Source organism: Pseudorca crassidens, chromosome 17 (genome assembly GCF_039906515.1).
Source record: "Pseudorca crassidens isolate mPseCra1 chromosome 17, mPseCra1.hap1, whole genome shotgun sequence".
Lineage (NCBI taxonomy): Eukaryota > Metazoa > Chordata > Mammalia > Artiodactyla > Delphinidae > Pseudorca > Pseudorca crassidens.
In genome coordinates, this window is record NC_090312.1 from 70,852,354 (window position 1) to 70,867,741 (window position 15,388).

Below are 15,388 nucleotides of genomic sequence, written 5' to 3' on the forward strand. Positions count from 1 at the left end.
CCCAGCGCTGTCCCCCGGGGCGCCGGGACGCCAGTCCCAGCCGCAGCCGCCCTTCGCTGACCGCCCTCTCTCTGCTTTGCAGGTTGGCAGCTTTGCGCCCGAGGGTGTCGCGAGCCGAGGCGTTGAGGACCGAGCGCCTCTGGCCCAGCCAGCCGGGCGGGATGCGGCGCGGGCTGCAGCGCTAACCGCCCCCACGCTGGGCACTGGGCGTACGCGCTCCGGGCTGCAGGCGGAGCGGCGGCGGCGGCGGCGGCGGCGGCGGCGGAGGGGATGCGCCCGGGACGCGCAAGGCTCCTGCCGCGAGCTGCCAACCCGAGGTGGACCCTAAGGGCTCATCGCAGGACCGCGCGGACCCCTGCCCTCCGGGGCACGCGGCTGAGGAGCCTCGGGGCCGCGTCTGCGGTCAGGATGCTCTGGGCACCTCCCTGCTGGTGAGGATGCCCTACTGCGCGGCTCCGCATCCCCAGCCCCGGTCCCTGGTGGGCACGACTGCCTGGGCCCGGCTTCGGCCCCTCCTGCCGGTGGATGAAAAGGGCCGGAGTCCTTGAGTGCGACCGGCTATCGAATCTGAATTCTACGAGCCATGGAAGGAGGCACTGGGCTGCAGCCCCAGGCGGGAGAGCAGCTGGAGGCCAGCGCCAGAGTAGGAGCGGTCCAAGAGAAGTGCGAACCCGAGACCTTTAGGTCCAAGAGTTTACCCGCCCTGAACAGCGCCTCCTGCAGGCCAGACCTGAATCCTGCCGGAGAAGACTCCAAGCCCACCTCTGGCCATCAGGAGTTGAAGCCAGGCCCTGGCCCGCGGGCCCCCAGCCCCTCCGTCCCGTCTACTTCGGCAGAGATGGCAGGGCTGGTGGAAAGTCACCACAGGGTGGAAATCGGCAAACCCATATCGGTGTCCTCCACTTTGGCCATGCTCCAGGGCAGAAGGTGCTTCTATGTGGTCCTCACCGATTCCCGCTGTTTCCTGGTTTGCATGTGCTTTCTGACCTTCATCCAGGCGTTAATGGTCTCCGGGTACCTGAGCAGTGTCATCACCACCATCGAAAGGCGCTACAGTCTGAAGAGTTCCGAGTCAGGGCTGCTGGTCAGCTGCTTTGACATCGGGAGCCTGGTGGTGGTAGTGTTCGTCAGCTACTTCGGCGGCCGGGGGCGGCGGCCCCTGTGGCTGGCCGTGGGGGGACTCCTCATTGCCCTGGGGGCCGCCCTTTTCGCTTTACCTCACTTCATCTCGCCCCCCTACCAGATCCAAGAGCTGAACGCCTCGGCGGCCAACTACGGCCTGTGTCAGAATGGCAACTCCTCGGCCACGACGGAGCCTCCCACCTGCCTCAAGGACTCGGGGGGAAACAGTCACTGGGTCTATGTGGCTTTATTCGTTTGCGCGCAGATTCTCATTGGAATGGGCTCCACACCTATTTATACCCTGGGACCAACCTACTTAGACGACAATGTCAAGAAAGAAAATGCATCCTTGTACCTAGGTAAGACTTTCCTCTCAGATAAGCTTGCACTCAAAAATCAAAAGGAAGCACTTTCACATTTTACTGGATGTTGTATATTGTGTATAATATATGGCATTATATCATATATATGCATTAAGCTTCAGTTTATCTTCTTTTTCTTTTTTTTTTGGCCTTAGTGTGGTGTGTTTTCTGTTTGGGAAAGAATCAAATAGTTGAGCGTTCTTTGAACTAATTTTCAGACTCACACTTGTCTTTTCCCAAGTAATACAAACTTTTAACTGTGGGGTGGTGCTTCTCTCTGTTGCTGCCTATCTTTGGAAAAGCTCGAATTTATCAAGCTTATCTTCTCAAAGCTGTCCTTCTAGAAGGGTCAGGAAGGAATAGAAGTAACTGCTGTGTGTCGAATAAGGTTATTTACTACTTTCATCCACAGCTGCTTCTCATTCCTGCCCCAAAGAGCAGAGTTAGTGGAGAACCCAGACTACATGAAACACACTTTATTGACTTCATATCTGGATTCATTACGTATCATCTGCGTCGCTATTTAAAAAAAACTTGAATGATATCGAATGACTAGATTATCTTTATACAGAAGCAACATCACAGGTTGTAAAGTTTATCCAAAACGATTTTTGTTGTTGGTTTGAAGACCCTCAGTTACAGGATATTGGGGGAAACATCATTACTATTTTCTGAAAAGCAGTACTCTTGGACAGTGAAAGGGCAGTGAAAGTGATACTCAATGAAGAGGGCTATGCGTTTTGCTCAGTATGCTGTCCCCAGAATCGGTTACAGAGGGTGTCTGAGCCATTTATAGTCCCCAGTAACTGGCCCAAATGCATCAGGACAAGAGTTTTATAATTTGTTTTTATTATTAAATGTAAGAGAAAGAAATTTCTATTCAGGCAGAGAGGAATAGCTTGCTTGTTACTTTGCCTCCATGTTTTCTAACATTTGTTGTGACAAATTTTCAAACATCCAGGAAAGTTGAAACAACAGTTCAATGAACGTCAGTGTATTCACCACCTAGACTCAATAATTGTTCACTTTATCATATTTACTTTATCAGTTTGTGTGTGTGTATAGAAATATATATATTTTTGGATGGGAGGTTAAGCCCTTTGAAAGTAATTATAGACACCTTTAGGCTTCAGCACATATCTTCTGAAAATAAGGACATTCTTTTACATAACTCAGGAGCTTAAACTTCCTAAGAAAGCTAATAACCATTCCATATGGTCATCAAATTCCAGTCCATATTCAAATTTCCTTAATTGCCCACTCAGTCTTTTTTAGCTATATACATTTTCTTTTTTAAAAAAATTTATTACTGATATTTATTTTTTTAAGTAATTTTAATTAATTAATTAATTTATTTATTGGCTGCGTTGGGTCTTCGTTGCGGGCTTTCTCTAGTTGCGGTAAGCAGGGGCTACTCTTCGTTGTGGTGCACGGGCTTCTCACTGCGGTGACTTCTCTAGTTGCTGAGCATGGGCTCTAGGTGCGTGGGCTTCAGTAGTTGTGGCACATGGGCTCAGTAGTTGTGGCTCGCGGGCTCTAGAGCACAGGCTCTGTAGTTGTGGCGCACGGGCTTAGTTGCTCCGCTGCATGTGGGATCTTCCCGGACCAGGGATCTACCCTGTGTCCCCTGCATTGGCAGGCGGATTCTTAACCACTGTGCCACCAGGGAAGTCTGCTACATACATTTTCAAACCAGGAGCCAGTTGAGATTCATTTATACATTGCATTTGGCTGTTTGCCTTCTTAGCATTTGCTAAACTAGAACAGTGCCTCAACTTTTTTCTTTCTCTACCACATAGACTTTTTGAAGTGACAAGGCTAGTTGATTTGTGGAATGTTCCACATTCTAGATTAATCTGATTATTTCCTCGTGGTGTCACTTACCTTGTTCCTCCATTCCCTATATTTCTTGTAAACCGGGAGTTCAAAGGTGTAATTCGATTCAGGTGAAGCGTTTTCGGCCAGACTACTTCACAGGTGACACTCCGTGTTTTCGATTAGATCCATCTGGCCATTCATTAGTGTTGATGAGTTTAATCACTTAGTTGCGTGGGCAATTGCCAGGTCTTTCCATTGCAAACACACGTTTCTCTCTTTGAAAATAATCAGCAATCTTTAGAGTGACACCTTGACCCTGTAAATATCCCAATTGTTTTCTTTATTCTTACTGATCTTTTCCTCCATTTACTTTGAAAACTCAGGTCTCCCTTCCATCCCGCTTCTAGGTACCACTGACACAAATCTGCTTCATGAAAAACACAGGCAGAGCCCCACGCAAAGAGAGGACATCCACTAGTAAGAGCCCTGAGATTTAACTTTTCTGGTAGTGGTTGCCCATCAAGAATGAAAAGAGCAAGTACGTATTCTGTGCTGAGCACTGTACTCCTTATGGGAAGACCGAAAATGAGACACAATCCCAGCAACTGAGGTGCTTTCAATGTAATGAAGAAATATTTCCAGTTTAAGGTAACAAGCGAAGTGACATGTGAAAGGGGAAGAAAGTTCTGCAGATGGGATTTGCTCCCGCCCCCCTCCTCCACCTACCACCTCCTCCTCTCCTTTAGATATTGACTAATAATTGGCTCTTCTGGAAAACATTTTGATGAATGCCTTAGGACACATTCTTTGGGAAACTCATGAGAATTCTGCTTGTTACATGGCTCTGTTTATTACATGGCTCTCAGTAAAAGCTCCAGTGGTTTGAGTACCAGGAATCTTACCTGTATTCTTTGATTTAATGTTCTTAATGGCCTTATGAGATGGGAATTGTTTTCCCTGTTTTATGAATGAGGAAACAAAGGCTCAGAGAATTTAAGTGGCTTGCTGATGGGCGTCAAACCCACGCCTGTCTGACCCCAGAGACCTTGAACTTCCCTCCACGCCGCTTGCTTTTTGGCAAGAGGATCTGAAAGTCAACTGAAACCAAAAGATGGGCCACGTTCAGTAGAGTTCTGAATATGGTGCAGAAGGATGCAGAACTGGCCTAAAGGCATCAAAACATGATCAAAACGAGACCATTCTTTAGACCTTTTAAAGCAGCTTTTACAGGTTACCTCCATACAAATTCAAATCAGGGAGACTACTATATTCTTAGAACATGAGCAGTGTTAACCCATTACCACATGGAATTTTTCCTAATAAATAACTGTTATATATCTTTGTTATTTTCTGCAAAACTGTTCTTCTATATTACCTTGTCCACTCCCCACCCTTTTCTTAAGTTTTTGGTCAGTCTTTCTAACTGATGACAACCACAGAAGAAGAAGGGGGAAAAAAAGCAGGTAGCAGATTAATAATTGCAGGCAGGAACAAATATCTGAATTAAAGTAGAAACCATTGAAATGGAATGTAAATGTATAACTTAATCTTTTGAAAGTTCCGGTGTTAACATTCTGGCAGCTTTCAGCGTAGAAGAGATGTGGTCGTAGATGAGATCCAGCGGTCTTTGCACCCATTCAATGCCCTAACTCCTTCTGCAAGGAGAGAGGCTCAGCGTTGACCCGGAGCATAGAGAAAGCTTTGTAGTTATGAAGAAGTAAGGTTAGCAAGTGCACCATGGTTTGTAATTGTATCTCAAGGAGAGAGAGAGAAAGTGTGACCTTTTGCAGGGCAAGAAATTCATGAACCAAACAGGGAAGCAAGAGAGAATGGCTAACCAGGTGGGAAAAGGAAGAAAAAGGACGCTTTTCTAGAATAGAAAGCCACAACTCCGATGGGGTGATTTTCAGGATAGGCGAGGATTGGCAATGGGCCAGCCGTTGGCCAAGTGTGGGGACAGCCACCCCACCTCCCTGGTGTGTCCCCTGTCGGAGTCGGGACAGTGCCTTAGAAAGAGCACGGACGAGGCCGATCTGTATTTTCGTCTGGCTCTACCAGTGACTGGTCAGGAGACAGATCTGATCGTAGGCAAATCCCTTAACTTCTCCCAGCCTCCGTCTCCACCTGGGGATTGTTACATTTGTTTCCCGCACGGTAATATTTTGAGGAGCAAATGGGATTACATGGGGGTAAGCACTGGGCCAGCTGGAAGCAGCAGCACTTTGCTGTGTTAGAAGCGAATTCAGACTCATCCTGGAGAGTGGGCAGAGTGAAGAGTGGAAGATATTCTACTCCATCTGAGCACCAAAACCTTTAAACATATCTCTTTACAATTGGGAAAAAGGAAAGAAGCATTATGTAGGAAATTAAAACTTTGTATGGGAAATCACTCCTTAGACATTGTACAGGACAATGTTTTTTTTTTTTTAGAAGATGTTGGGGGTAGGAGTTTATTAATTAATTAATTTGTTTTTGCTGTGCTGGGTCTTCGTTTCCGTGCGAGGGCTTTCTCTAGTTGTGGCAAGCGGGGGCCACCCTTCATCGCGGTGCGCGGGCCTCTCACTATCGGGGCCTCTCTTGTTGCGGAGCATGGGCTCCAGACGCGCAGGCTCAGTAGTGGTGGCGCACGGGCCCAGTTGCTCCGTGGCATGTGGGATCCTCCCAGACCTGGTCTTGAACCTGTGTCCCCTGCATTGGCAGGCGGAGTCTTAACCACTGCGCCATCAGGGAAGCCCCATAATCGCACTATTAAATAGACTTACCCATCCAGCCGCCGGCAATGCTGGACCTCAACAGGGTGGCAGCCCTGGGTCTCCCCACGTGACCTGTGGTCGAGGGGTGTGTGTGCAAGACTTGTGCTGAAAAGGAGCAGGGGAGAATTTTTACGCCCCGTGTGCACACTCACCTCCCAGAGGCAAAGAGGAGGAAATGAGCTGAGCATCCCAGTTTATTTTCAGATTCATCTGTCACGTTAACCCCCTTCTGCTTTCCCGGGGAGGAGCAGTGATGGGGGTGTGAGGTGGGCCAAGAGAGGAAAGATCATGTGAATATACACTCTCTTCTGAGACTGCTAACTGGGTATTTATTCTGCTTTAATTTTGCTCATCTTGTTTACAAGGTATTCATCTTTGTAAGCCACATACAGTCCCTTCTGGGAAGTAGGTTCTGTACAAATCATGAATAAATAAAAAAAAAAATCTCCGCTGGAAACTAATACCAGGGAGAGTGACCGTTAAGGGATTTGAGGCAATGATCCAGGGCGTGTGGAGGAATTATTGGGATGGATGCAGTGCAGGGTGAGGAGAGCTGGGTGTTGGTGGCTCGGCAGCTCCTTGCTAGGATGTTGGTGAGTTTCACATATACCTGGGACAGTTCATCTGTGTCCAAATGAGTACATCTTCTGTACCCTTGACAAGTCCTGAATTTATATCAGCTCCCTGGTTGGTCACCTTTGGCCTCTAAGACAAACTAGTCAGTCTAAGATGCTGACAGATAAACCAACTTCAGATTCTAGCTGAAAAGCAGAAGGGCTTCCTGCATCACTGTGGAAAAGGGAGTGGACGGACAGTGATGTATTCAGCTCACCTGCAAATAACAGGTGAGCTGTTATGTTATGATACATCTTTAACATTGCTATGGATTCTGTTATCTATGTGGTTCGGTCCTTCTGAAACTTTAAGGTGTGTACGTGAATCACCAGGGTGTCTTTTCAAAATACCGATTCTGCTTCTGGAAGTCTGGGGCGGGGCCTGGGATTCTGCATTTCTAATGTGCTCCCAGGTGAGGCCAGAGCTGCTGGTCAAAGGGTCATGTTTTGAGCAACAAGGGTCTAAAGACCATAGATCTTTGACTTTTCTGATCGGTGGAGAGTTTCTCTCTGGGCTTGGGGTTGGATCCACTGTTGGCAAAACCAGCTGCTGATTGAGCTTCTATCTCATCAGGAAGAACCCTTCCGTCATTTACTGCATTTGCAAAAGCAAGATGTCAGTTTTGGGTGTATCATAAGCTGTGGCAACTTTTCTGAATTCCATCGTGATCGCTGTTGAGTCCACCGAGAGAGTGGCTTGGGACAAAAGATGTTCATTTTGCTATTAACCAAAGGAAGCACCACTTTCTTTTTGCTCTCACCACCCTGGAGGCTCTGGGCTGATGGGTTTCTCTCTGTTGGTGGAACTCTACACGTTAGAGGTAAATCTGTGACCTCTGCAAACCCAGGTGAGCTCACCTTATAAGGCCCTTTGGTGGGGGAAAAGCAAACAAACCCACACACTTGGCTCTGCTTTTTTTTTTTTTTAAAATAAATTTATTTATTTATTTATTTTCGGTTGCGTTGGGTCTGTTGCTGCGCGTAGGCTTTCTCTAGTTGTGGCGAGCGTGGGCTACTCTTCATTGTGGTGCGCGGGCGTCTCATTGCGGTGGCTTCTCTTGTTGCGGAGCAAAGGCTCTAGGCACACGGGCTTCAGTAATTGTGGCACGTGGGCTCAGTAGTTGTGGCTCGTGGGCTCTAGAGCACAGGCTCAGTAGTTGTGGCGCACGGTCTTAGCTGCTCCACGGCATGTGGGATATTCTCGGACCAGGGCTCGAACCGGTGTCCCCTGCATTGGCAGGTGGATTCTTAACCACTGCACCACTAGGGAAGCCCTTGGGCATCATTTTAAAAAGAAGGAATAGAGATTTTGGAAAAGAAAAATGGAGGCAAAATGGATGTTAGAGTAGGCATTCTAGGAATGAAGGCTTCAGAGAGAAGTGAAGGTGAAGAAACATACCTGGGTGTTTGGATGGTTCTCTTGTGTCTTTTGGGGGAAATATTCGGAAATAGAGACCGTGTGTCCGTGCCAATGTGTTCTGCTGTGTTGGGTACTTCTGCCGGAGCTGGTGCTCTCACCCTGTGTTTTCCGTCTCCCTGATCTAGAGAAAAGAGACAGGGATTCCACCCTATCTCCTGGGTGGTCCTCCTCGTCCAAGACCATTCTCAGTATCCAGGCTCTGTATGTTCTGAACCTCAGCTCCCAGTGGTAAACAGCATAGGTTACGGGTCATTCTAAAATGGTGGTTTTCAACTAGAGGTAATTCCCTCCACTCGCAGTGGACACACTTGTTAATGCCTGGAGTCAACTTTGATTGTCAAAATTCGAAGGGGACCTCGTGGCATTTAGTGATATCTTGGCCTATGTTTCTGCTAAACATCGTACATTGCACAGGACAGATCCCACAACAAGGAATTACCCTACAAAAAACTGTCACTAGTGATGCTTTCAACTTTTTTCATCTTAAGCATTCAAGTTACTATGTTATTTTGTGTTTCTTTTTTTGGCAGTGCCCTGCGGCATGCGTGATCTTAGTTCCCAGACCAGGGATCGAACCTGTGCCCCCTGTAGTGGAAGCGCGGAGCCCTAACCACTGGACCACCAGGGAATGCCCTATTTTGTGTTTCTTATATCTTGGGACTGGAAGTAGAAATCTCTAGGTCACAGAATTAGAAAGCATTGAACACTTGGATGGAGAAGACCCAGGAAGAACCTGTCTTTGTAAATAGGAAAGCCTTCTAGCAAACAAGAGATAGGAAATAGAGATAAACAGTTCATTACTCATTGCTACATATTACCCAGTAGACAGCATAGTATCTATACGATATTATTTTCTTAGTAGATGATGGGAGATACTGTAGTGTGCCATGGTAGATTATTTTTAGTGGGTGTAAAGATATGAAGGGTTTCATGGTTTTTACTGTGACTTCACTTCCCATCAGCTTAAAAGTCTTTTTTTTTTTGGCTACACCACGCGGCTTGTGGGATCTTAGTTCCCCAGACAGAGATGGAACCCAGGCTCTTGGCAGTGAAAGCGTGGAGTTGTAACCACTGGACCGCCAGGGAATTCCCTAAAACTTTTTAACCATAGAGATTTTCTAGACATATTTTTGGAGTTGAGACTATTGTAACCCTTGAAGAGGAATGATGTGTGTATGTGTGCGTGACATGTATGTACTAAGGGGAGTGGTATGTCATTTCCCCCTTTATCTGAGCTCTGTTTCAGTGGCGATGGTAAAAGAAAACATCAAGATGAGGAATTCTGGCAAACTATAAAGCAATTAATCAGCATTTTAAAGCAGAACTCACCAGCTAAATAATTGGACCTCAAGAGGAGACGTAGGGTAGATTTAATAAGGCATTTAAGACCTAGAATTTCTCTTAAAAATAAATGAGAGCTTAATTAAATCAAAAGAAAAAGCCTTTGGTATGGTTTCATACATGGGGTCTAACAAGGGCTATTTTTTTTTTTTTTTTTTTTTTTTTGCGGTACGCGGGCCTCTCACTGTTGTGGCCTCTCCCGTTGCGGAGCACAGGCTCCGGACGCGCAGGGTCAGTGGTCATGGCTCAGGGTCCCAGCCGCTCTGCGGCATGTGGGATCTTCCCGGACCGGGGCACGAACTCGTGTCCCCTGCATCGGCAGGCGGACTCTCAACCACTGCACCACCAGGCAAGCCCAACAAGGGCTATTTTTAACAGCAAATATTTTTGAATGTTTAATGTATGGCAGGCATTGTGCTGAATGCTTTATCATCTTATTTTATCCTCAGAACAACTCTTATGTGACAGGTACATTTTTTCCCCCTTTTTTTACGGTGGTAAAAAACACATAACATTAAAATTACTCTCAACCATTTTATCTGTACAGTTTAGTAGTGTTCAGTGTATTCCCACTGTTGTGCACTAGATCTCTAATTTGTTTTTCATCTTACAGCACTGAAACTTTATACCCACTAAACACTAATTTCCCCTCTCCTCAGCCCTTGGCAACCACCTTTCTACTTTCTGTTTCTGTGGTTTTGACTACTTTAGATACTTACATGAGTGGAATTACACAGTATTTGTCCCTTTGTGACTGGCTTAGTTCACTCAGCATAATGTCCTTGAGGTTCATCTGTGTTGAAGCATGTGACAGAGTTCCTGCATAATATTACACAGTATGTTTATACCATATTTTAAAATCCATTCATCTGTGGATGGACACTTGGGCTGCTTCCACTTCTTGGCTATTGTGAATAATGCTGCTATGAACGTGGGTGTGCAGATATCTCGCTGAGATCCTGATTTAAATACTTCTGGATATATACCCAGAAATAGGATTGCTGGATCATCTGGTGGCTCTATTTTTCATTTCTTGAGGCACATCCCTACTGTTTTCCATAGTGGCTACACCATTTTACATTCCCACCAATAGTGTATAAGGGTTTGAACTTCTCTGCATCCTCACCAACACTTGTTATTTTCTGTTCTTTTGATAGTGGCCATCCTGATGGGTGTGAGTTGATACCTCATTGTAGTCTTGATCTGCATTTCCCTAATGATTAGTGATGTTGAACATCTTTGCATGTGCTTTTTGGCCATTTGTATATCTTTGGAGAAATGTCTATTTAAGTCCAGTGCCATTTTTTTTTTTTTTTTTTTTAGTGGTACGCGGGCCTCTCACTGTTGTGGCCTCTCCCGTTGCAGAGCACAGGCTCCGGACGCGCAGGCTCAGCGGCCATGGCTCACGGGCCCAGCCGCTCCGCAGCATGTGGGGTCTTCCCGGACTGGGGCACGAACCCATGTCCCCTGCATCGGTAGGCGGACTCTCAACCACTGTGCCACCAGGGAAGCCCCAGTGCCATTTTTTAATCAGATTACTTTTTGTTATTGTTGGCCTGTAGAAAGTCTTCATTTATTCTGGATATCAGACTCATCAGATATATGATTTGCAATTATTTTTCTCCCATTCTGTAGACTGCCTTCTCACTCTGTTGATTGTTTCTTTTAACGTGCAGAAGTTTTTAAGTTTGGTGTAGTCTCATTTGTCTATTTTTTATTTTGTTGTCTGCTTTCGGTGTCATATCCAAGAAATCATTGCCGAATCCAGTGTCTTGAAGTTTTTCCCCTATGTTTTCATCTCGGTAGTTTTAGGCCTGACGTTTAGGTCTTTAATGCAATTTGGGTTAATTTTTGTGTACCGTGTAAGGTAAGGGTCCAACTTCACTCTTCTGCATGTGGATATCCAGTTTCCCAAATCATTTGCTGAAGAGGCTATCCTTTTCCCATTGTGTAGTCTTGGCTTCCTGGTTGAAAATCAGCAGCTACTTTCATTTTTCACATTTTATAGATGAGAAAATCAAGGTTAAGTAATGTGCTCAAGTTCATCTGAAAGGTGGCAAAACCAGCACTCAAGGTCAGTGTTCAAGGCCTGAGCTCTGTTGACATTAGGGGGAGGGGAGGGGAGGGGAGGGGGAGGGGAGGGGGAGGGGGAGGGCAGGGGGGGAGGAAAACGTTTATAAATTTCTGTTGTGACTCTGGCTCAGTTTCTTAATTTTGTTACGTGTGAAGGAGAGGAGGCGGCAAGGTTAGCGGTTTCTTAGATTCCTGTCATCCCTTCAGTTCTTTAGTTCTGTGCCTTGTTCATCCTGGCTGGGTATGATCTTGTTCTGGAACTTGGGACTCAGGTCTGGAGAGGAGTCGTAGCCTGTTCTGTTCTCCTTGAGCCATCGGAAGTGAGTCTCTTGGCACTTCCTCCACACCCTGGTGGCTTGAGTGATGTCGCCATGTGACAGTTGTCCCCAGGGAGTCAGACATTCCTTTTACTCCTTTTCCAGGCAGCTGTGTATTACCTGACGGTAAATTCAGACTCTTCTTCCCGTCCTGGGAGTTATGATGGCTTTTGAAACTGTCACCCTGCAAAAATGCTAACCCCTGTTACCTAATATAACCTAGAAAGGCAGGTGCAGGTTACTCTTGCTTAAAAGTAAAAACCATAGTCATGTAATTAATATTTTCAGAAGGATGAAATTACATAATTTGCAAGTGTCTGAAACTGAGTTGTGCAGTTCCTGAGTTTCTAGCATCTGAGAGTTCTTAGCTATAATACTTCAATAATAATAATAATGATGATGATGATAGGTTTTGGTCTTATTAGGTGTTTTCCTAAGTTTTTGGCCTTGAGTTCTTATGAAGGACATAGAAGTTTTAAGAGGCTTTTTTTAAAAAGAATGTCTATGTGTGTATAACTGAGTCACTGCTGTACAGCAGAGATTGGTACAACATTGTAAATCAACTATATTTCAGTAAAAAAAAAAGATGCTTTTTTTTTTTAGTGAGAAGAGGGGAGAAATTTAAGTGAACAAGATTGTGTAGTGAATTCTAGGCCTAGCATTCTGGTTGTAAATCAGCTTCTGATCAATGTATAAAGACGGACCAACAATCCTGGTTTGCAAAGTGCCTTTATATTATTGGGTGAAATATATTTGCTGGTATTTTGTCTAGAAATATGCTTATGTCCCTGGTGTTTAATTTCAGCTGGAAGGTAAACCTTTCCTGATTTGAACTGCATTTTCATGGCTTTCCTTTAGGTGGAGGGCAGCAGCAACCTTTAACAAGATGCAAAAATCTTCCTGAGATAAATCTCAAAAGTTTCCTACGAGAAAGACTTGACTAAAAAATATATCTCGGAATAATAATTCTGAAATTTAGTTTTGCTGGTATTTAAGATGTCTCTAGTTATTTCATCCTTGTGAAACTTTCAAAAGAAATTAGTTTTCATTTCTTTAATTAGGACTGATGGAAGGCAGTGATGGCTAAATGCAAGAACGGAAGAGAGATGGATGTGCTACCTTCCAGTTGCTGGATTCAGTTTTTTGGGTGTGCAGTGTTCTCCTTTATACATTCTTTCTTTCATTTTAGGTCCTAGAGCCATTGTTGTTAGGGAGAGGCCGGGGGACCCTCACATGGGTTCTTACTGGACACTTATTTATTCACTTATATGACATCTCATACCACTTTGGGAATGACTAATTTAGGACTTAAACCTTCCAGGTCATCCAGTCTTGTAGAAATGGTAAACCACATATAGGGACCAATTTGTAATTTGACACAAATTCATCTGTAATTACTGATATAATTTTGACTAAGTTACATAACCTTTCAGGACCTCAGTTTCTTTTTCTGCAAAATAATCCAGTTTGACCACACCAGAAGACTTCTAATCTAATCTATGATGACTTTTTAAAATTTTTTTAAAAGCTTAATTGGGGGGATTCCCTGGTGGCACAGTGGTTGAGAGTCCGCCTGCCAATGCAGGGGACACGGATTCGTGCCCTGGTCTGGGAAGATCCCACATGCCACGGAGCGGCTGGGCCCGTGAGCCATGGCCGCTGAGCCTGCGCGTCCAGAGCCTGTGCTCTGCAGCGGGAGAGGCCACAACAGTGAGAGGCCTGCGTACCGCTAACAAAACAAAACAAACAAAACAAAAAAGCTTAATTGGGGATTGGAACACTGGAAGAGGAGAGTCACTATCTACTGTATTTCTAAAAATAACCCTAAAAAGGGACTCGTGGGCCTCAAGGAACTTACAGTCTAGTTTGACTATTTGTTTAGCACCATCTGTTCTGGACGATTGAAGATGATCTGTGAGCTGTGTGACCTCTAGTAAGTCACTTGACACCTCTGGGTTTCAGTTTTCGAATTTGGATGGAATTGAATTAGAGCATCTCGAAGGGTCTTCCTGGACTCTACTTTCTGATTTCTTCTGGGCCTACTGTGGCGTAGATCCGGAAGTTAGCATATTCAAGGCAGTTCAGTCTTGTGGTTAAGAGTGTGGCCGCTGGCGCCAGGCTGCCTGGATTCGAATCCCAGCTCTGCCAGGGTGTAACCTGGGGCAGGTTCTGTGGCCTCTCTTTGCTCGATCCCACCTCTCTTAACACTTGGATCATTGTGAGCTAGTTGTGAGTTAATGCGTGTGATGCAGTTAAAACAGGACCTGGCCTGGCACATGGTTAAACACTCCAAGTGGGCTGTCATTATTAAAAACAAATTTCATCCTGTTTGGGAAGAGAGTGGTGTTCGTTTTCGTCGTCACTGGCAGGGCACAGCTTCTCTTGTGGCTTTTCTGAACCGGTTGCCTGCACTCACTGCTCCTGCTCAGGTCACCGTGTGTTAGGCTGGCCCTGAGCTGGTGGGAAGAGGTATGTAGTTCCGTGACATCAGGGTTGTTCTTGGCTAGGCGGCGCCTCTCCTGGGGGCGTGCATCTCCTCTCCCAAGCCCCATAGTGATGCCTGGACTCTGTGCTTCACTGGGTCTGGAGGGTCATCTCCCCTACGATGTAAAGAGTGACCACAGGGAGAAAGAAGACAAAGCTTTCAGGTTATTAATAGCTTCCAGGCGAGATGCTCTTGCTATGGGCTTCAGATAATTATGATGTGAGCTGTTGGCTATAATCAAGTGTAATTGCTAAGGAGCACAGGGAGGGAGCCCGAAACACACATGCTCATGGGCTGTCTTTGTGCTTTTTTCTGTCCTATTCTAGACTTTAAAATCTCTGATCAGGTCTCCAGCCAGCAAGTTCTGGTAACTCCAGAGCCTTTTGTGGTTCCTGGAGTGGGCCTACTGCCACTACCCAGTGACCCTCCTGGGTCTTGGCTTCCTCAGGACCCTTCCTCATGTCTCGGCTCACGTGGTTTATTATAGACGGGAAGGTGGGATGGATTGTGTAAAAGTGCAGAGAGATGATGCCTGGGAAGTACAGAAATGGGCCTGTTTGCTCACCTCCTCTCATGGAGGGCAATCTATGGGCACGTGAAAGTGTGTGTGTGTGTGTGTGTGTGTGTGTGTGTATTAGACTTGGAGGTGTAGAAGAAAAAACACAGGAGTTGCTTTATACTGTCTCCCAGAAATATGACCTTACCTTGCTGTTGCTAGAGTAGGAATGTTTGCATTTCTTCTACTCTGTCTTTTTTCATGATCAAACGATAGTTTATAGATTATTATCAAAACCTCTTCCTTCTCTCTCGCCCTAGTGAGTTTATTGCCTGGGGCGCCACATTCAGAGTTTGCTTGCACAAAGAAAGGAAGCAAAGGCCTAATGAATTGATTTTTCTGTATTTAATTACACTTACAAAAGATTTTACCTAAAAAGTTGGAAAGGGGTGATGTCCGGAGTAAAGTTTGGATTCACATCAACGAGCCATGTGACTCACGCAGATAACGGTCGCGTTATCAGTATTTGTTATTATTTGGGTTTCTTCTGTCTTTAGGAACTGGCATCAGTTCCTTCTCTATCCACT

General features: G+C 45.6%; 1 protein-coding gene across 2 annotated transcripts in view; it reads left to right on the plus strand.

Moving 5' to 3' along the window:
- Nucleotides 1-15,388, plus strand: part of SLCO5A1 (solute carrier organic anion transporter family member 5A1) — a 127,239-nt gene that overhangs the window by 1,791 nt on the left and 110,060 nt on the right. For both annotated transcript variants that reach the window (XM_067712106.1, XM_067712107.1), the window contains exon 2: nt 83-1,481. In XM_067712106.1, coding sequence (XP_067568207.1) covers nt 584-1,481 — 898 coding nt within the window. In that variant the 5' untranslated portion in view covers nt 83-583. The remainder of the gene's footprint in view (nt 1-82; nt 1,482-15,388) is intronic.